Source organism: Oncorhynchus gorbuscha, linkage group LG14 (assembly GCF_021184085.1).
Source record: "Oncorhynchus gorbuscha isolate QuinsamMale2020 ecotype Even-year linkage group LG14, OgorEven_v1.0, whole genome shotgun sequence".
In the NCBI taxonomy this organism is placed as follows: domain Eukaryota; kingdom Metazoa; phylum Chordata; class Actinopteri; order Salmoniformes; family Salmonidae; genus Oncorhynchus; species Oncorhynchus gorbuscha.
Window position 1 is genome coordinate 58,097,576 of NC_060186.1, and position 22,545 is coordinate 58,120,120.

Consider the following 22,545-nt stretch of genomic DNA (forward strand, 5'->3'; position numbering starts at 1 on the left):
GACCATTATTCCCCTCCACCAAACTTTACAGTTAGCACTATGCATTCGGGCAGGTAGCGTTCTCCTGGCATCCTCCAAACCCAGATTATTCTGTTGGATCAGATGGTGAAGCGTGATTCATTACTCCAGAGAACACGTTTCCACTGCTCCAGTCCAATGGTGGTGAGCATTACACCACTCCAACCGACACTTGGTATTGCGCATGGTGATCTTAGGCTTGTGTGCGGCTGCTCAGCCACAGACACCCATTTCATAAAGCTCCCGACAAACAGTTCTTGTGCTGACGTTACTTGCAGAGGTAGTTTGTAAGTGAGTCTTGCAACCGAGGACAGATGATTTTTACGCGCTTCAGCACTCGGGGGTCCCGTTCTGTGAGCTTGTTGCCCACCACTTCGCAGCTGAGCCATGTTGCTCCTAGACGTTTCCACTTCACAATAACAGCATTTACAGTTGACTGGGGCAGCTCTAGCAGGGAAGACATTTTACTTACTGACTTGGAAAGGTGGCATCCTATGACGATGCCACGTTGAAAGTCACTGAGCTCTTCAGTAAGGCCATTCTACTGCCAATGTTTGTCTATGTAGATTGCATGGCTGTGTGCTCAATTTTATACACCTGTCAGCAACGGGTGTAGCTGAAATAGCTGAATCCACTAATTTGAAGGGGTGTCCACATACTTTTGTATATATAGCACAGGAGGTTGCTGGGACCTTAATTGGAGAGGATGGGCTCATGGTAGTGGCTGGAGCGGAATAGTTGCAAATACGTCAAACACATCATGGTTTCCATGTGTTTGATGCCATTCCATTTGCTCTGATCAACCCATTATTATGAGCCATCCTCCTCTCAGCAGCCTCCACTGATATAAAGTGTATCTGGTCGTCCATGCCTACACCAATCCAATACTTCTAAATAAATGAGTGTTCAAGTGCATACTTCGAGGAGAAAGGTAGGGACTCCGTTTGAACCGTTACTGTGGCTCTGTCTTCTGGAGGATCCAGACCTCATTTCTGCGGTTGACTAGTTTGAAGGGGCTGTCATAGCCACAGACGTAGTAGGGCATGTCCTTGTAGCGTGCCCCGTCCCTCTGGAGGCTCTCTAGCAGATTCAGAAGCTCCTCACGACTCTTCTGCATGTTGGTGAAACCCCCATACGTCCTGCATGGAAAGACAGGGAGCATGACGAAGGATATATTTTATGAGGGAAGGAAAGAAAGGATACTGGTGCCGTGGTCTATGGTCTACTACTCACAGATGTGTCCATGAACACTAACTGCTGGCCCTATACTGCCTCACATTTCAAACGTCAGCAGGTGAGCGAAACCTTTATTGGTCCATTACCTGACAAACACAGTGAACTCCTTTCTGTTCTCCAGGAAGACTTCTGGGTCGCTGGGCAGGGGTGGGGCGGTCTGGTGCTCCTCTGGGATATAGAAGGACACTGTGAAGGTGGTCTCACAGGCCGGGCCAGCCCCAGGGTCCACTAGACACGTCACTGGAGCTGTCATCTCCACGTTCTCCTCTGGGAGACACATACACACACACACACACACAAGCCAATGATAGATGGCCAGATACGCAACACATAACCAGGACCAGGCAGTTAGACTGTGGGTATGACAGACACACACAGTGACACAGATAGTGACTCCCTAAGTTTAATACTGGCCATGTGTCCCTGACATACAGACATTAGATGGTAAGGACATCACATTTTCTAAACAGACACTAAAGCCACGACTGCCCACACAACACACCTGCCCTATGTACTTACTGCCCATATGTCACATGCCCTAAACACACAGAAATATGATGCACAACACCCTCGTAAAAAATATATGTGCACCCGCCATCACTTGAGACACACTTTACCCTCTTTCGTTTGGCACTAGTTCCTACTTCACTGTTGGGTCGTGGGTCACATACATTGAGTGTACCAAACATTAGGAACACCTGCTCTTTCCATGATTGACTGACTAGGTGAAAGCTATGATCTCTTATTGATGTCACCTGTTAAATCCAATCAGTGTCGATGAAGGGGAGGAGACAGGTTAAATAATTATTTTTAAGCCTTGAAAGGAGTATGGTTTGGACACACCTACTCATTCAAATGATTTTCTTTATTTTTACTAGTTTCTACATTGTAGAACAATAGAAGACATCACAACTATAAAATAACACATATGGAATCATGTAGTAACCAAAAAAGTGTTAAACAAATCAAAATATATTTTAAATTAGAGATTATTTTAAGTAGCCACCCTTTGCCTTGATGACAGCTTTGCACCCTCTTGGCATTCTTCTCTCAACCATCTTCATGAGGTAGTCACCTGGAATGCATTTCAATTAACAGGTGTGCCTTGTTAAAAGTTAACTTGTGGAATTTCTTTCCATCTTAAATGGGTTTGAGACAAGCAATTGTGTTGTGACAAAGTAGGGGTGGTATAGAGAAGATAGGGCAATTTGGTAAAATAAGTCCATATTATGGCAATTTGGTAAAATAAGTCCATATTATGGCAAGAACAGCTCAAATAAGCAAAGAGAAACGACAGTCCATCATTACTTTAAGACATGAAGGTCATTCAATCCGGAAAATGTCAAGAATTTTGAAGGTATCTTCAAGTGCAGTCGCAGAAACCATCAAGCGCTATGATGAAACTGGCTCTCATGAGGACCACCACAGGAAAGGAATACCCAGAGTTACCTCTGCTGCAGAGGATAAGTTTATTAGAGCTACCAGCCCAAATAAATACTTCAGAGTTCAAGTAACAGACATCTACATCAACTGTTCAGAGGAGACTGCGTGAATCATGCCTTCGTGGTCGAATTACTGCAAAGAAACCACTACTAAAAGGACACTAATAAGAAAAAAAAGACACTTGCTTGGGCCAAGAAACATGAGCAATGGACAGTAGACCGGTGGAAATCTGTCCAAATGTGAGATTTCTGGTTCCAACCGCCGTGTCTTTGTGAGATGCAGAGCAGGTGAACAGATGATCTCCGCATGTGTGGTTCCCACCATGAAGCATGGAAGAGGTGGTGTGCTGGTGACACGGTCTGTGATTTATTTTGAGTTCAAGGCACACTTAACCAGCATGGCTACTACAGAATTCTGCAGAGATACGCCATCCCATCTGGTTTGCGCTTAGTGGCACTATCATTTGTTTTTCAACAGGACAATAATCCAACACCTCCAGGCTGTGTAAGGGTTATTTGACCAAGAATGAGGGTGATGGAGTGCTGCATCAGATGACCTGGCCTCCACAATCACTGACCACAACCAAATTGAGATGGTTTGGGTGAGTTGGACCGCAGAGTAAAGGAAAAGCAGTCAACAAGTGCTCAGCATATGTGGGAACTCCTTCAAGACTGTTGGAAAAGCATTCTAGGTGAAGCTGGTTGAGAGAATGCCAAGAGTGTGCAAAGCTGTCATCAGGGCAAAGGGTGGCTACTTTGAAGAATATAAAATATATTTTCATTTGTTTAACACTTTTTTGGTTATTACATATGTGTTATTTCATAGTTTTGATGAGGTCTTCACTATTATTCTACAATGTAGAAACTAGTAAACATAAAGAAAAACCCTTGAATGAGTAGGTGTCCAAACATTTGACTGGTACTGTATATGTTTGATAAGTTTTGTATAACAACAAAAGTGGCGATGAAGATCATTTTCACCATAATAATGCACCTTTGTAATAAAGCGTTACATGCATAATCGCAGTTGTCATAACTTATGAGAATGGTGCAAATGCAATCGAGTATCAAATCACACACATCATCAAAACAGCCTCTAGTACTTTATAAACTCACCTCACTGTGATTATAAATTTGAAGAAATTAGTTAAACAACAGGTTGAAACACCGTAAACGAAATGGACAGCGCTTTCTAGGGTGATGATTAATTAAAAACACTCATGTATATTAGAGCTGATGCCCAGAAAAAAATAATTTAAAATTATGATTGTGCCATTATACAATACATAGTCTACTGCATATTATGCACTGCAGAAAAACAACTACACTGATGTAAGATTTATTTGATACATAATTGAGTGTGGACTATATTATGCACACTAGATGGACTGGTTACCTTACGCTCCAAACTACAGTTGAAGTCGGAGGTTTACATACACTTTAGCCAAATACATTTAAACCCAGTTATTTCACAATTCCTGTCACATTTAATCCTAGTAAAAATTCCCTGTCTTAGGTCAGTTAGGATCACCACTTTATTTTAAGAATGTGAAATGTCAGAATAATAGTAGAGAGAATGATTTATTTCAGATTTTATTTCTTTCATCACATTCCCAGTGGGTCAGAAGTTTACATACACCCTTAGTATTTGGTAGCATTGCCTTTAAATTGTTTAACTTGGGTCAAATGTTTTGGGTAGCCATCCACAAGCTTCCCACAATAAGTTGGGACAATTTTGGCCCATTCCTCCTGCAGGGCTGGTGTAACTAAGTCAGGTTTGTAGGCCTCCTTGCTCGCACACGCTTTTTCATTTCTACCCACACATTTCCTATAGGATTGAGGACTGGGCTTTGTGATGGACACTCCGATACCTTGACTTTGTTGTCCTTAAGCCAATGTGCCACAACTTTAGAAGTATGCTTGGGGTCATTGTCCATTTGGAAGACCCATTTGCAACCAAGCTTTAAAAACATGATGCTGCCACCCCCGTTCTTCACGGTTGGGATGGTGTTCTTCGGCTTGCAAGCCTCCCCCTTTTTCCTCCAAACATAACGATGGTCATTATGGCCAAACAGTTATATTTTTGTTTCATTATACCAGAGGACATTTCTCCAAAAAGTATGATCTTTGTCCCCATGTGCAGTTACAAACCGCAGTCTGGCTTTTTTATGGCGCTTTTGAAGCAGTGGCTTCTTCCTTGCTGAGTGGCCTTTCAGGTTATGTCGATATAGGACTCGTTTTACTGTGGATATAGATACTTTGTACTGGTTTCCTCCAGCATCTTCACAAGGTCCTTTGCTGATGTTCTGGGATTGATTTGCACTTTTCGTACCAAAGTACGTTCATCTCTAGGAGGCAGATCGCGTGTCCTTCCTGAGCAGTATAATGGCTGCGTGGTCCCATGGTGTTTATACTTTCATATTAAATGTTGTACAGATGGACATGGTACCTTCGGGCATTTGGAGATTGCTCCTAAGGATGAACCAGACTTGTGGAGGTCTACAATTTGTTTTCTGAGGTCTTTGCTGATTTCCCCATGATGTCAAGCAAAGAGGCAATGAGTTTGAAGGTAGACCTTGAAATACATCCACAGTTACACCTCCAATGGACTCAAATGATGTCAATTAGCCTATCAGAAGCTTCTAAAGCTGTGACATCATTTTCTGAAATTTTCCAAACTGTTTCAAGGCACAGTCAACTTAGTGTATGGAAACTTCTGACCCACTGGAATTGTGATAAGGACCACAATTCCCACTGGAATTGTGGTCCTTCTGTAGCTCAGTTGGTAGAGCATGGCGCTTGTAACGCCAGGGTAGTGGGTTCGATCCCCGGGACCACCCATACGTAGAATGTATGCACACATGACTGTAAGTCGCTTTGGATAAAAGCGTCTGCTAAATGGCATATATTGATAATTCACTGAGTCTGTAAACAATTGTTGGAAAAATTACTTGTGTCATGCACATAGTAGATGTCCTAACCGACTTGCCAAAACTGTAGTTTGTTAACAAGACATTTGTGGAGTGGTTGAAAAACGAGTTTTAATGACTCCAACCTAAGTGTATGTAAACTTCTGACTTCAACTGTGTGTGTGTATATATATATATATCCATGAGTCTGGACAGAACGTATAGCCTTAGACCATGCTGTTGATTCATTGATTGTGCAGGGCGGCTTACAGTTAGTCTACAATTTGTATTTGAACAGCCTAGTAATAGGGATTGTTTTGAATTTTCATAATTTTCATAATTAATTGGGTGACACATCACACACAGAATTCCCTATTTGAGTCCATACAGAAGACATTTTCCCCCTGCCTATTTGATAATGGGCCATTCTAAATCGAAACTAATTTGACATATCAGTAAAGACAAGATTAAATTGAGAATAGTCTGATGGGTGAAAATCAGTTGAGAGAACAGCTGTGCAGCCTGAGGCAAGGAACAGAGAACAAGCTTTTTCTGCTTCTTTCTCAAATCATCAATAGCCTATAGTTGCTCCATGCAATTTTTTTTTTTTACATTTATTTAACTAGGCAAGTCAGTTAAGAACAAATTCTTATTTACAATGACGGCCTACATCACCCAAACCCGGACAACGTTGGGCCAATTGTGTGCCGCACTATGGGACTCCCAATCGCAGCCGGTTGTGATACAGCCTGGATTCGAACCAGGCTGTATCTAGCACTAAGATGCAGTGCCTTAGACCGCTGCACCACTCGGGAGCCCATACATGATTTGATTTCTAAGACATTCTAAGATTTGTTTCATTCACAACTAATGTTGCCAAATAACTCTAAATCTAGCATATAGGACGTGTTTCAAGTGATCATTTATACACTCAATATAGCCATGTGTGACGACCCTCCCACTCTGTCTGCCGTATTCTGTCTTTGTTCTTGTTTCCTTATTAGGATGCCGGTGGGCGGAGTTGACTCAGTAATGGGAAACACCTGGGCCAGGTGTCTCCCAGGAAAAAACCTCTTCCACATTCATGGAGGAGACTCTCTCCATGCAGACACCTTTTTTAGATTGTGTTGTGTTTCTTGGTGGCCTATTGTTTGTTTGCTTTGGCACCTTTCATCACCCTGCATTATCACATTCATTCATGAAAAACAGTCACTTACACTACTGATTACACACACCATTGTATATTATACTTAGTTGCTTTAGTTAATAAATACATATTTTGCTACTCCTTATCTCCACGTTGTCTCCCTTTGTTACGGGCTTTGAGCCGCTTCGTGACACATGCTATATGCGCACTCACTCAGTAATGGGGGAAAAAAATATCCTTTCATTTTTTATAGCTAAGATCAATTATAATCTTCTTACTATAAACTCATAAAATAAATGCACAGGATTTATCAGCATATATTGTCAGGCAAATTAACTAGCCTACAGCCATTGGCATGGAGCATAGCCAGATACAGTAGGCCAACTGATATTCTGAAATATATTTTCTTCATATCATAATATTTCTTTAGACCTGACTACAATAAATAATGGATTTATTGTGATGGTGTATGTTAAATTGATATATATATATCGCTGAAGTTGGAGACATATCAGCTTGTATGTGTGGAAGCCTGGAGATGCTAAAAGTGTTTATGTTAATTAACGGTCAATTACCGTGAGACCAGCAGTCTTTTGCATGACAGTAATTGGCTGACAAAATGTAATTACCGCCACAGCCCTAGCCAGGCTCACCGGTTTCTGTCAAGAACTGCAATGCTGCAGGGTTTTTCACGCTCAACAGTTTCCAGTGCATATCAATAATGGTCCACCGCGCAAAGGACATCCAGCCAACTGGACACAACTGCGTGAAGCATTGCAATCAATATGGGCCAGTATCCCTGTGGAATGCTTTCGACGTCTTGTAGAGTCCATGCCCCGACAAATTGAGGCTGTTCTGAGGGCAAAAGGGGTGCAACTCAATATTAGGAAGTTGTTCCTAATGTTTTGTACACAAATCTTTCCAAAGGGACTTGGTCATGCATGCATACATATTGGTGGTCCTGGAAATCGAATTCACTATCCTCACATTGCAAGCGCCATGCTCTACCAACTGAGCAATAGTTAAAGTGCCTTGTAAGCATGTTTGTTTCTAAGTGTGTAGCCTAACACCTAATGACTGAAAGTGTGACTTACTGTTGTGGTTGTTGCCCTGGATGTAGCTGAACAGGCGTCGGAACCCAGTGCTTATCGCAGCCTGCTGCTCCATACCAGTCAGAGTAGTGCTTATCCAGTTGGTTGTCTGATAGGTACGGACCTCATAGTCAGGAGCCTGAACACACACACACACACACACACACACACACACACACACACACACACACACACACACACACACACACTTGTTGTAAACTTGTACTTGTTCATCCAGAAAATGTATATCCATATCTAAGCTGACTGGGTACTAAGAACCACCAACCTTATTCTCCTCGTTAGGTGTAAACTTTGGATTCTGCAAAGTAGTCGAGAAAATAGCTTGCCCAATTGTTTTCAGCATTGTGGGAGGTTTCTGACCAGTCCTAAAGTCCTTCTCATTCAATACTTGATGTTCAAAGCTAAAGAAAAAAGGTCAAACTAATATAAAACACAACTTCGCTGATCATACCACAAAACTACTATAACTTAAAATCAATCATTCACAACCTGTTCCTAGATAGTCATGTTCACGACAACAACTTGCCTCTCCCCACAGGTAGCTAGCGAGATAAAGAGTCTAAAACGACAGTCCTTACCTTCTTCGAAATCACTGGTGTGTCAATGTACTAGCTATTTATTTATCGTTTTTCCTGGATAGAAATGACAAAATGGTCCAAATGTAGGTGTTTCATAACAGGGAGGGCGAGGTCATTGGGGGAGTGGTGCGTTTGTTGTTACAAAATCCCTTCGGTCACATGATATTTACGTAGCAACGACAGAAAAACGTGAATCCTGATTGGCTGCCCAGAGTTTTTGTAAGCCATGAAATACAGAAAAGGACAAAACATGTTTATTCAAAGTTTGAACGTAACAAAAATACATGTAACAAATATTGAGGCTTCCAAACACTAAAATAAGTGCATGGTTTATAAGAAAGGCATTAAAAGCAAGCCCACACAATTATAACAAATTTATATTACAAATATATGCTGAACAAAAATGTAAATGCAACATGCAACATTTTCAAAAATGTTGCTGAGTTACAGTTCATATAAGGAAATCAATCAATTGAAATAAATTCATTAGGCCCTAATCTATGGATTTCACATGACGGGGCAGGGGCACAGCCATGGGTGGGCTTGGAGGACATAGGAGCCAGGCCCAGCCAATCAGAATGAGTTTTCCCCCAAAAAGGGGTTTATTACAAACAGAAAAGTCCTCAGTTTCATCAGCTGTCAGGGTGGCTGGTCTCAGAAGATCCCACAGGTGAAGAAGCCAGATGTGGAGGTCCTAGACTGGCATGGTTACACAAGGTCTACGGTTGTGAAGCCGGCTGGACATACTACTAAATTCTCTAAAACGATGTTGGTATAGAAATTAACATTCAATTATCTGGCAACCGATCTGGTGGACATTCCTGCAGTCAGCATGCCAATTACACGCTCCCTCAAAGCTGGAGACATCTGTGGCATTGTGTTGTGTGACAAAACTGCACATTTTAGAGTGGCCGTTTATTGTCCCCAGCACAAGGTGCACCTGTGTAATGATCATGCTTTTTAATCAGCTTCTTGATATGCCACAACTGTCCGGTGGATAGATTATCTTGGCAAAGGAGGAATGCTGACTAACAGGGAGGTAAACAAATGTGTTCACATAATTTGAGAGAATTAAGCTTTTTGTGCGTATGGAACATTTCTGGGATCTTTTATTTCAGCTCATAAAACATGGGACCAACACTTTACATGTTGCGTTTTATAGTGTGTTCAGTATAAGTAAGCCTTAAAGCCTGTGATTTACCATCAGTCTAAGATTTAGCACAAATCAAAAAATTACTAGCCTAAATGATTTGTCAATCTATTTAAAAACAAAGGGAAATACTGCATCTAAGAATCAATTCCACAATATAAAATAGTTGGTCAAGTAAATATTGTATACTATTTGGGTGGACATAAAGAGGGGAGATGGAGTTTGATACCGATAGATGAAAATGATTCAACATTTGTTAAACTTTTTTTTTTTAAACCAACCCAATTTGGTGTTCAAATAGCTAGATAAACATTTGTACATGTATAAGTAAAGCAACAACATAAGTTACTAAATAATATTTACATATATACAACATTTATGCCACAGAGGCCACATGTAACTCTGTTCAGCCTTCACTTGATTGAGGGGGACCTCTGTTCTACCTTTGACCATGCCATCACAGCCTGGGACCTCTCTCCCTTCTCTCTTCTATACTCCTTTGCTCTGCTCTGCTCCCATTACTTCAGTTTGAGGGCAATATTCTTCCTGCGAGGGGTATCTTTTTGGACCTGACGAGCCCGCGTGCCAAAGCCCAGAGACTGTAGAGACTCAGTCATATACCTCTGGGTGGGAGAGACACAAAGCATCACCAGCAGCTTCGCATCCCCACCTAGTGGAGAAGGAGGAGAGGATAGAGAAGAGAGGGGAGAGGGAGAGGAGAATGGTTAGTCATTATCAACTGCAGTCAAGGAAAACAACAAAGTGTGTGTGTGTGTGTGTGTGTGTGTGTGTGTGTGTGTGTGTGTGTGTGTGTGTGTGTGTGTGTGTGTGTGTGTGTGTGTGTGTGTGTGTGTGTGTGTGTGTGTGTGTGTGTGTGTGTGTGTGTGTGTGTTACCGATGGCATCCTGCAGTAGGTGTGTGAGCTTGCTGTTTCTGTAGGGCACATGTGGCCGTTGCTCTGCCAGAGCTCCCAGTACGTCAGACAGAGCAGACAGACTGCGGTTTATACACGACGTCTCCCACAGGGCAGCGCCAGTCACCCCTGACATACCTACAGTTACACAAACAGACGTCCAAACAGTTACACACACAGCATACACATAGTCATCCCCCCTACACCATCGGTGAGAACACCATTGCTACACAACAATGACAGACCATGGTGGATGAGTTTGGTGTTGTTTTCACGACTCACCCGCGCACTCGCTACCTGCAAGGTCCACCAGCTGTAGTTTGGTCCTGAAGGGAGCCTGGGCGGTGCTGGCTCTGGGGGAGGGGCAAGAGGAGTGAATGGGGGAGTGGCTGGGGGAGTGGTAGGGTGAGGAGGAGGAGCTAGCGGAACGCTCGTCCCCCGATTGGCGGCCCATTGGGTTGGCACGGCGACAGCGGGGGCTCCACCACTCCTTCTGGGCCTTGCGCTGCATGTCTTTCTTGACACTTTGCAACCTACGAGCTGGACAGCACAGCACCACAGACACAGTCAATAAAGGAATATAGCAGCAAGATATCATGACAAGAAATCAATAAATTATAGCACTAAGACATTGTGTAAAGCTTGTCCGTTTTCATTTGTCAGTAATCAGATGTTTGAGTGTGTGTCTCACCCAGGGCCAGTGCGTTGGGGCTCTTGGAGGAGACAGTGAGGGTGACTATGAGATGAGAGCGTGAGGAGTCTCTGTGGACCAGTGTAGGGCAGCGAGCCCTCAACCTCAGAACAGAACTGATCAGCTGCATCACATCTGCTGAGCTTCTCACCAACCTGGGAGGAGAACACAGTCAGCAATACAGTACTTCAACTCACATAAATCTCACACACATAGAAACGGTCACTATTCTATTACCAATCCAATAGATATGTCTCTACACTCACTCAATTAATCACTCACATACACACCACGCACGCACGCAACAGTAAAGGACTACTCACACGTAGGAGAGTAAGGGCACCTCGCTGGTCCCTGTGCTGGTAGTGATGACATCTCTCTTGGCGCCCATGGCAACCCCGTCCTCGTCTTTAGCCAGCAGATCCAACACCTCGTTGTTGTACACCTCCACCACAGACACCTCCACCGTGTGACTCTCAGCAGGTTTCTCCGATATCATCCTGTCAGATAGCACACACACGTACAAAAGTAAACAAGATAAAAGTAGTGTAAAGTATAAACATGCATCCATGTACAAGTATAGCTCCTTCTCTCATCACCCTAACCCTAGTATGAACACCAAACTTTTAATTCTCCCTCCCTCCCCCCACCCTCCCTCCCTCCCACCCTCCCCCCCTCCCTCCCTCCCTCCCTCCCTCCTCCCACCCACCCACCCACCCACCTGAAGAGTTCAGTGGCTGCTTTGGGAATAACACCTTGCCGGGCCTCCCCCTGTGGTCCTGAGGGGTCCTCAGCCTGGGCGCCGATCATGGTGTGTGTCTTCCCACTGCCTGTCTGTCCGTACGCCATGATGCACACGTTATACCTGACCGAACAATAGGAGAATCAGTCTGTGAAATACAGACTTGCTGTTTCTATTAACTTAGCTGTTTGTTATTCAGACGTCGTCTCACTGGATTTAATTCCTCATTCTGCTTCGCTCTATTTAATAACGTTTCACATGGTCTGCTTTGCCTCTGGTCCTGATCCAATGAAGCATTCAATCACAACACTAATTCTCTGAGGTAATCATTTCTACTGTAAATAGGAGGTGCACAGTGTTGGCTTTTTTTATATTTTAGAAGTTCTGAGATGCTGTGAGGAAGGCAATAGAATTACATTAACGATCAGTGTTTCCCCTTAGCAGCACAAGGTCACATTAACTCACCCGTCCAGCAGAGATGTGAGGAGAGGCTTCACTTCCTCAAACACGACATCCTGGGAGTCCTCAGGACCATGCACCCTGGAAACACATGCTTGATAAGCTTCAAACATCTGAAGCTGTGACACATACTACAATACAACTGTTGACAGAATGTAAATATAAAATAGCAACAATAATCAAAGTTATTATCATGTTATATTACCTCTCAAACTCAAACATCTTGTTCAGCCCCAGGTTCCCCATTCTAGTACAATTCACAACAACTGTATCCTGGAAAACAGGCAAAACAACAGTGAGACAGGCAGGTGATTTCAGAATGACTCATTCAACCCAATCACAGACCTAACAATAAATAAGACCTTAAAACTGTATGTACTCACATCATTGACTGCCTGAACCACCTCTTCTGTTGTAGCAGGCCTGAACAGAAAACAATCATGACTATTATAAAACTGTACTGTTCTAAATTGTTGTTAGTAAGAGGATGTTAAATGCACTAATTAAAGTGATACTTCAGGATTTTGGCAATGAAGCCCTTTATCTCCCTCCACCACCCCCCCTCTTCGAAGGACAGATATCTTAATTTTTTTACAGACTTTTTGCTACACATACATACACGTTACATATATGTTAGATACATGGTACTTTTAAATAAAGCAGAGTCACATAACAATAATACATTACCAAACAAACTCTTTAATCCCACCCCTCAGCCACTCTCAGCCCATCCCCCCTATCACCATAGACCTCAGCTCTTTAATCCCACCCCTCAGCCACTCTCAGCCCATCCCACCTATCACCATAGACCTCAGCTCTTTAATCCCCCACCCCCTCAGCCACTCTCAGCCCATCCCACCTATCACCATAGACCTCAGCTCTTTAATCCCACCCCTCAGCCACTCTCAGCCCATCCCACCTATCACCATAGACCTCAGCTCTTTAATCCCACCCCTCAGCCACTCTCAGCCCATCCCCCTATCACCATAGACCTCAGCTCTCCCCCTATCACCATAGACCTCAGCTCTTTACTCCCACCCACCTATCACCATCAGCCACTCTCAGCCCATCCCACCTATCACCATAGACCTCAGCTCTTTAAACCCGCCCCTCAGCCACTCTCAGCCCATCCCACCTATCACCATAGACCTCAGCTCTTTAATCCCACCCCTCAGCCACTCTCAGCCCATCCCACCTATCACCATAGACCTCAGCTCTTTAATCCCACCCCTCAGCCACTCTCAGCCCATCCCCCTATCACCATAGACCTCAGCTCTTTAATCCCACCCCTCAGCCACTCTCAGCCCATCCCACCTATCACCATAGACCTCAGCTCTTTAATCCCACCCCTCAGCCACTCTCAGCCCATCCCACCTATCACCATAGACCTCAGCTCTTTAATCCCACCCCTCAGCCACTCTCAGCCCATCCCACCTATCACCATAGACCTCAGCTCTTTAATCCCACCCCTCAGCCACTCTCAGCCCATCCCACCTATCACCATAGACCTCAGCTCTTTAATCCCACCCCTCAGCCACTTCAGCCCATCCCACCTATCACCATAGACCTCAGCTCTTTAAACCCACCCCACTCTCAGCCACTCCCACCTCAGCCCATCCCCCACCCCTCAGCCACTCTCAGCCCATCCTAGACCTCAGCTCTTTAATCCCACCCCTCAGCCACTCTCACCCATCCCAGACCTCAGCTCTTTAATCCCACCCCTCAGCCACTCTCAGCCCATCCCACCTATCACCATAGACCTCAGCTCTTTAATCCCACCCCTCAGCCACTCTCAGCCCATCCCACCTATCACCATAGACCTCAGCTCTTTAATCCCACCCCTCAGCCACTCTCAGCCCATCCCACCTATCACCATAGACCTCAGCTCTTTAATCCCACCCCTCAGCCACTCTCAGCCCATCCCACCTATCACCATAGACCTCAGCTCTTTAATCCCACCCCTCAGCCACTCTCAGCCCATCCCACCTATCACCATAGACCTCAGCTCTTTAATCCCACCCCTCAGCCACTCTCAGCCCATCCCACCTATCACCATAGACCTCAGCTCTTTAATCCCACCCCTCAGCCACTCTCAGCCCATCCCACCTATCACCATAGACCTCAGCTCTTTAATCCCACCCCTCAGCCACTCTCAGCCCATCCCACCTATCACCATAGACCTCAGCTCTTTAATCCCACCCCTCAGCCACTCTCAGCCCATCCCACCTATCACCATAGACCTCAGCTCTTTAATCCCACCCCTCAGCCACTCTCAGCCCATCCAACCTATCACCATAGACCACCCCTCAGCCCCTCAGCCCTGTTTTGGTTTCCATGTGCCATATATTTTTCAATTGTGCTGTGATGTTTTACAACATTTTATAACCTTTTTAATCATATATTATCCACAGATTGTGAGCTAAAGATGAAAGCCTTTTCTACGAGTATTATTATATTATTTATTGACTGACAATGGCTTTCCAAATTCCCCAACACTGCTATTTGTAAGGTTCATTTTAAGTGCATGTTATGACTTTTTAACCATTCCTGAACCTGTGACCAGAAAACGGCCCTTTATCTACTTTCCCAGAGGCAGATGAACTAGTGGATACCATTTGTATGTCTCTGTGTCCAGTATGAAGGTAGTATGCTAGTACAAACCCATAGACTTCCAGTCATTGCACTAGCGCTAATTAGCATTGGCTCGAGAAACTACATCTAACTTCCTTCATACAGGACACAGAGACATACAAATGGTATCCACAAGTTCATCTGACTTCAGGGAAGTAGATAAAGGGCCTCATTCCCAAAATCCCAAAATATCCCTTTAAAATGTACAGTACTGCTCAAAAATATATTATCTGACAAACTTACCCTATTGCTAATGTTGATCCCTGGCCATCGTCAAAGGGAAGGACCGGACGCACTCTGCAGTGGACCCTGATGTTCCCCCGCAGCTCCTGAAGAGCAACAATGAGAGAGAAAGAGATAGAGTAAGAGAAAGAGAGAGAGACAGAGACAGAAACAAAGGCTATTAAAATGTAGTCAAGATCCTCACCACCAAGGTGTTGTGAAGTATCTTCCTCCTCTCCCTCTCAGTCCTGCTCCGCTCCTTCTCCTCCAGTAGAGAGCGCTCTAGAGCCTCCATCTGAGCCTGCAAACCTGAGGACAGATACACAGAGAACAGGATAATAATAACAGCACCATCACATATAATAACCAAATTATGAGGTTTTTTTTGTTGTTGCTTCAATGGTGTTACACAAACCGTGACAGTAACATCATGCATGTGCCAGGCTAAGCCACTAAATGCACCTTTAGACCCAAGTCCTTAATCTCAGTGGAAACATGGATACACCCACTCATACACTCACACGCGCTGTAATGAAGCAATCAAAGCCATATAAGAACTCCTGGAATCGTCTGGACGACATGACTTACAACCTGACATCAAACAAGCCAATGGTGAACTCTAGTCTCAAGAGTCAGACCTCCTCACTATTCATTACTATTACATGTAACTAACCTCCTCTTAGAGAATGCAAACTACAACTACAACAAGCAGGGTAATAGCTAAAGAGAGAGATCCTCTCCTGCTGCTGATGGTTATTGTATTTGACCTGTCCTGTTCATGAGCTAAGACTTAAGCCCGAGGGGTTATGTGTGTGCTCATTGTGCCGGACTTACAGGGACAGTTGATGGATTAATCTAAGTCATTGTTTTGATAGGAGGCTGGGTTGCTCAACCATCTGACATCCTTCCTGAATGAAGGGTAGCTCGAGATGCAACTGCAGGGTACACTTTATTTTTTAAACAGAGTATTCGCAAAATAAAAATATTAATCCATGATCTATAAATGATATGAATAATGCTTCATAAATCATACTGGTTCATAAATACAATATTTGTGCCTACATTGACATTTTCTCCAAAAGCTGACTGATTTGGGATCAGCGCTACTGCCTTACATATACATGAACTATTTCAAGCCAAACAACAAAACTGACTCTGGACCTGTGGGGAACGAAACCAATAGGGTCAGGTATATATAGGCTAGGTGCTTTTCCCACAGGCCCAACAGACAGCCAGGTTTAACCAAGTGACGAGGGATAAGTTCCTCGAGCTTGTCACCATGGCGACCAGGTGACGCAGAGGACAGGTCACACAACCTTTCCAAACCTCGCTGACAAAGTCATATTGGAGGGCTGGGTGAAGGAGGAGTTAGAGGGGGAGAGAGGATTATCCCCAAGGCAAACAACCTCTTAACATACAGCCTAGGGGCACAGTAAATAAGATACTTGAGAATGGGAGAAAGACAGAGAGAGAGGGAGACATAGAGAGACTATGTACAGACTCAGTGAGCATAGCCTTGCTATTAAGAAAGGCCGCCATAGGCAGACCTGGCTCTCAAGAGAAGACAGGCTATGTGCACACTGCCCACAAAATGAGGTGGAAACTGAGCTGCACTTCCTAACCTCCTGCCCAATGTATGACCATATTAGAGACACATATTTACACAGATCCACAAATAATTCGAAAACAAACCCGATTTTGATAAACTCCCATATCTACTGGGTGAAATACCACCGTGTGCCATCACTGTAGCAAGATTTGTCACCTGTCGCCACAAGAAAAGGTCAACCAGTCAAGAACAAACACCATTGTAAATACAACCCATATTTATGCTTATTTCCTTTCCCTTTGTACTTCAACCATTTGTACATTGTTACAACACTGTATATATACATAATATGACATTTGTAATGTCTTTATTCTTTTGAAACTTCTGTGAGTGTAATGTTTACCGTTCATTTTTATTGTTTATTTCACTTTTGTATATTATCTACCTCACTTGCTTTGGCAATGTTAACATGTGTTTCCCATGCCAATAAAGGCCCTTGAATTGAATTGAATTGAATTGAGAGAAAGAGAGAGAGAGAGAGAGAGAGAGAGAGAGAGAGAGAGAGAGAGAGAGAGAGAGAGAGAGAGAGAGAGAGAGAGAGAGAGAGAGAGAGAGAGAGAGAGAGAGAGAGAGAGAGAGAGAGAGAGAGAGAGAGAGAGAGAGAGAGAGGCAAGAGAAAGGGAGTGACAGAGAGAAACAGACAGAGAGAAGCAGAAGTACAAGGGGATACGTGTGACACACATTTATTGAGTGAAATCATAAATCCGACCACAGGTAGTCTACTCACTGTGCACATCATTGCCATGGTGGCCCTGGAGGGCGAAGCTGGCTTGGCCGACTTGTTCCAGCAGCAGCCTGCTCTGGTTCTCCAACTCAGTGGCGAAGTTCACATACACCGCAAACACCTCTCGCAGGTCCTGCTTCAAAATCTAGAATATTACACAAATAATACCATGAATGTGTGGTCATGTGTGTTCAGGTCCTCAACGACTCTAGTACAGTATTTCAACCTATATACACTACCGTTCAAAAGTTTGTGGGTCACTTAGAAATGTCCTTGTTTTTGAAAGAAAAGCACATTTTTTTGCCCGTTAAAATAAAAATAACATCAACATCATACAGTGTAGATATTGTTAATGTTGTAAATGACTATTGAAGCTGGAAACGTCTGATTTTTTAATGGAATATCTACATATGTGTATAGAGGCCCATTATCAGCAACCATCACTCCGGTGTTCCCAATGGCCCGTTGTGTTAGCTAATCCAAGTTTATAATTTAAAAAGGCTAATTGATCATTAGAAAACCCTTTTGCAATTATGTTAGCACAATTGAAAACTGTTGTTCTGATTAAAGAAGCAATAGAGCATCAGCATCAGCATCAGCATTTGTGGGTTCCATTACAGGCTCAAAATGGTCAGAAACAAAGAACGTTCTTCTGAAACTCATCAGTCTATTCTTGTTCTGAGAAATGAATGCTATTCCATGCGAGAAATTGCCAAAAAACTGAAGATCTCATACAACGCTCTGTATTACTCCCTTCACAGAACAGCGGAAACTGGTTCTGACCAGAATAGAAAGAGGACAAGTTCATTAGAGTGTCTAGTTTGAGAAACAGACACCTCACACGTCCTTAACTGGCAGCTTTATTAAATAGTCCCAGCAAAACATCAGTCTCAACATCAACAGTAAAGAGGCGACTCTTGGATGCTGGCCTTCTAGGCAGAGTTGCAAAGAAAAAGCCATATCTCAGATTGGCTAATAAAAAGAAAAGATGAAGATGGGCAGAAGAACACAGACACTGGACAGAGGAAGATTGGAAAAACGTGTTATGGACAGACACAAAGAAGAACATTCGTGAGACGCAGAAAAAATGAAAAGATGCTGGAGGAGTGCTTGACGCCATCTGTCAAGCAAGGTGGAGGCAATGTGATGATCTGGGGGTGCTTTGGTGGTGGTAAAGTGGGAAATTTGTGTACAGGGTAAAAGGGATCTTGAAGAAGGAAGGCTATCGCTCCATTTTGCCATGCACCCTGTGGACAGCGGTTAATTGGAGCCAATTTCCTCCTACAACAGGACAATGACCCAAAGCACAGCTCCAAGTGTACCTGCACTTCAGACAGGAGTTTGGCCAGGGCAGACTGGGTGCTTTGCTGCACAACTCTCTGGTGTTGCCAACGCTTCTGGGCTTCTGCTTCTGCCTCTTCTGCATGATCCCGACGAAGTTTCCCCAGACACTGGAGAGGGAGAACAGGGCAAGGGGGAACCACCATTACCAAGACATACAGTGACAAGTCACCATTTTGACATCCAAAACCCAACTTTTGGTCCAGGAAGGACGTGGTACATTTTTTAAAAATGTACCAGCAACTCAGTGTTCATTTTATGCCTCCATACTGTGCACAATTGGAGCTATCCATGAAGTGAACATTAACAGGGAACGTGTTAAACAAGCAAAAATAACATGTTTACATATTGCTTTTAACTAATTCTAATTCAATTCTGTAGACAGTAAGCGTATCCATCTGTGGCACCCAATGATGTGCTTAAATTGTGTACCACGGCCTTTGCTTGGCTACCTACACAGCGGGCAATGACTGGGGTGTTAAAATACCACAGTACATTAAAATGTATTATCCAATGACTCAACTCACATCGGCGAGCCTCAGGTGAAGAATGGCATTTTCAGTCTCCAACTCCAGAATGCGTTCTTCTTTGCTCTAGAAACGTTCGGGACAGATTAGCCAACGCTGCTAGTTTGACGTTGTAAAGTCAGTGATGTTTATCTGATTTTAATTAAATTCCTTTACTAAAGATACATCAATAAAATGGGGCTTGCAATTAATCGAATAGTTATTATAGCTTACTAACTAAACGATAAACAATTATTCTCACAAAGTAACAACTAAACCTACCTAAACGACAGTCGTATTAGCTTCACCTGTCATACCTTTTGAATTTACAATAAATTAAAAAATAGACATACCCGCAGTTTGTGCTCCAGAAGGTGCACTTGGTGCGCAAATATCTGGTCTCGGTTAATGAAGAGTGGCATTTTAATAAATGAGAGAAAACAATAAAAAAGTACAGTAAAGAATATTATGCGACTGGGTTGTCAGCCTGCGTTTTTGCAGGTCAGATAATGCGATTACGCACGGACAACACTTTCCAAGAAGCTCTCCATCCGTGCGCATTTAGATGTCGTCCACTTGTCCTGAGACGTGCGTTCGGAATGGTGCCATGGGCTTTTGACAGGCTGGAGAGAAATATCAGCAACAGTATTTGAATGTGAACATTTGGTGGGTAGTATATATCCCTTAGTTTTGATCATTTTGCTCTTGCATGTCAAAGTCTGAATTTGTGGATTAATGATAATCCTAAATCCTAAATCCTGCTGGCACAATTGAGCCTTGTATCCTGCATCTCAAGGACTGCGGTCAATTGAGCCGACATTCTCAAAACGAAGTCAAACCACGGCACTTCAGTTTCCGCCAGAATTTGGTGCGCAAATGCACAACACTTTTTTTTGGTAGCGGAACTGAGTTGGATGCACTCTCATGCACAGATACGAGACGATAGCTACAAAGTAGTTATATTACAGTGAACATTGATGACCCCTATGTAAAAAATAATACAATCACTAAAAATAGCTGGTATACTTTATTTCTATGTGTGCCAGTAGTAGTTCGTTAATCCAGCGTGATGACTATTGCATACCAAAAAAAAACCATATTATGCCATCTTAAAGATGTTTTGTGACATGTGCCACTAGTAGATACATACTTGTTTTGTCCTATTATAGTGAAATTTGAGGAATTCTAATTACATTTTAATGCCGTAAAAATGGATGGTAAACACTTCGTGTACTACAAGTAGATCAATAATCCATTATTATTAACATTGCAAAGCATAACATACTGTGTATTGGAGCTGGCATAATATGGGCATGTTATGCTTTGCAGTATTCATGCCAATGGATTATTGATCTACCAGCGGCACACATCTCAAAATATGTTTGGCAGCCATTTTGACAGATTTCTTTTTTACACAAGGTTCATCAAATTTCACTGTAATATTACTACTTGAAAAAAATAAAGATAAAGAATACTGGGAGAGACATGGTAAATGTAGTTATTTAACACTTAAAAAATATATACTACTGTTCAAAAGTTTGGGGTCACTTAGAAATGCCCTTGTTTTCCATGGAAACGTACATGAAATTAGTTGCAGAATTAATAGGAAATATAGTTAAGACGTTGACTAAATGACTTAAATGTAAATGTAAATGTAGAAAAAAAAGATTTTTAATTGAAATAATAATTGTGTCCTTCAAACTTTGCTTTCGTCAAAGTATCCTCCATCTGCAGCAATTGCAGCCTTGCAGACCTTTGGCATTCTAGTTGTAAATTTGTTGAGGTAATCTGAAGAGACTTCACCCCATGCTTCCTGAAGCACCTCCCACAAGTTGGATTGGCTTGATGGGCACTTCTTACATAACATACGGTCAAGCTGCTCCCACAAAAGCTCAATAGGGTCGAGATCTGGTGACTCTGCTGGCCACTCCATTATAGACAGAATATCAGCTGTCTGCTTCTTCCCTAAATAGTTATTGTATAGTTTGGAGCTATGCTTGGGTCATTGTCCTGTTGTAGGAGGAAATTGGCTCCAATTAAGCGCCGTCCTCAAGGTACGGCATGTGTAACCGATGTGAAATGGCTAGCTAGTTAGCGGAGGTGCGCGCTAATAGAGTTTCAATCGGTGACGTCACTCGCTCTGAGACCTTGATATAGTTGTTCTCCTTGCACTGCAGGGGCTGCAGCTTCTGTGGAGCGATGGGTAACGATGCTTCATGGGTGTCAGTTGTCTATGTGTGCAGAGGGTCCCTGGTTCAAGCCCGGGTAGGGGCGAGGGGATGGACTAAAGTTAAACTATTACACATGGCGTTGCAAAATGGAGTGATAGCCGTCCTTCTTCAAGATCCCTTTTACCCCGTACAAATCTCCCACTTTACCACCCCCAGACCATCATGTCACATCCACCATGCTTGACAGATGGCGTCAAGCACTCCTCCAGCATCTTTTCATTTTTTCTGCGTCTCACGAATGTTCTTCTTTGTGATCCGAACACCTCAGATTCATCTGTCCATAATACTTTCTTCCAATCTTCCTCTGTCCAGTGTCTGTGTTCTTTTGCCCATCTTCATCTTTTATTTTTATTAGCCAGTCTGAGATATGTTTTTTTCTTTGCAACTCTGACTAGAAGGCCAGCATCCCAGAGTCACCTCTTTACTGTTGACATTGAGACTGGTGTTTTGCGAGTACTATTTAATGAAGCTGCCATTTGAGGACTTGTGAGGAATCTGTTTCTCAAAAGTAGACACTCTAATGTAATTGTCCACTTGCTATTTGTGCACCGGGGCCTCCCACTCCTCTATCTATTCTGGACAGAGCCAGTTTGTGTCATGTTTGTCATTTATTATCATGTCTTGTCCCTGTGCTCCCCATGCTATTCGTTTCCCTCTGCTGGTCTTATTTGGTTCTTTCCCTCCTTCTATCCCTCTCTCTCCCCCTCCCTCTCTCACTCTCTCGCTCTCTCTTCTCTCTATCGTTCCGTTCCTGCTCCCAGCTGTTCCTATTCCCCTAATCATCATTTAGTCTTCCCACACCTGTTCCCGATCCTTTCCCCTGATTAGAGTCCCTATTTATTCCTTTGTGATCCGTTCCTGTCCCGTCGGTTCCTTGTATTGTA

At 43.3% G+C, this 22,545-nt stretch overlaps 2 protein-coding genes across 2 annotated transcripts; both read right to left on the reverse strand.

The window, feature by feature from the left end:
* Nucleotides 1-564: 564 nt before the first annotated feature.
* On the reverse strand, nucleotides 565-8,586 carry hebp2 (heme binding protein 2). Its single transcript, XM_046299346.1, has 5 exons — nucleotides 8,443-8,586; nucleotides 8,130-8,265; nucleotides 7,847-7,982; nucleotides 1,341-1,521; nucleotides 565-1,157 (listed from the first exon to the last, which is right to left on the reverse strand). Exons 2-5 carry the CDS (start codon nucleotides 8,205-8,207, stop codon nucleotides 971-973), a joined length of 582 nt encoding a protein of 193 aa, XP_046155302.1. The 5' UTR covers nucleotides 8,208-8,265; nucleotides 8,443-8,586; the 3' UTR covers nucleotides 565-970.
* A 748-nt stretch (nucleotides 8,587-9,334) lies between these two features.
* On the reverse strand, nucleotides 9,335-20,202 carry kif25 (kinesin family member 25). The gene is made up of 15 exons (XM_046298631.1): nucleotides 19,784-20,202; nucleotides 19,452-19,517; nucleotides 18,906-19,034; nucleotides 17,587-17,728; nucleotides 15,456-15,559; nucleotides 15,272-15,357; nucleotides 12,781-12,820; nucleotides 12,603-12,670; nucleotides 12,404-12,478; nucleotides 11,918-12,061; nucleotides 11,520-11,696; nucleotides 11,197-11,351; nucleotides 10,788-11,045; nucleotides 10,488-10,643; nucleotides 9,335-10,262 (listed from the first exon to the last, which is right to left on the reverse strand). The coding sequence occupies exons 1-15, from the start codon at nucleotides 19,850-19,852 to the stop codon at nucleotides 10,111-10,113; spliced, it is 1,821 nt and encodes a 606-aa protein (XP_046154587.1). The 5' UTR covers nucleotides 19,853-20,202; the 3' UTR covers nucleotides 9,335-10,110.
* Nucleotides 20,203-22,545: the final 2,343 nt, after the last annotated feature.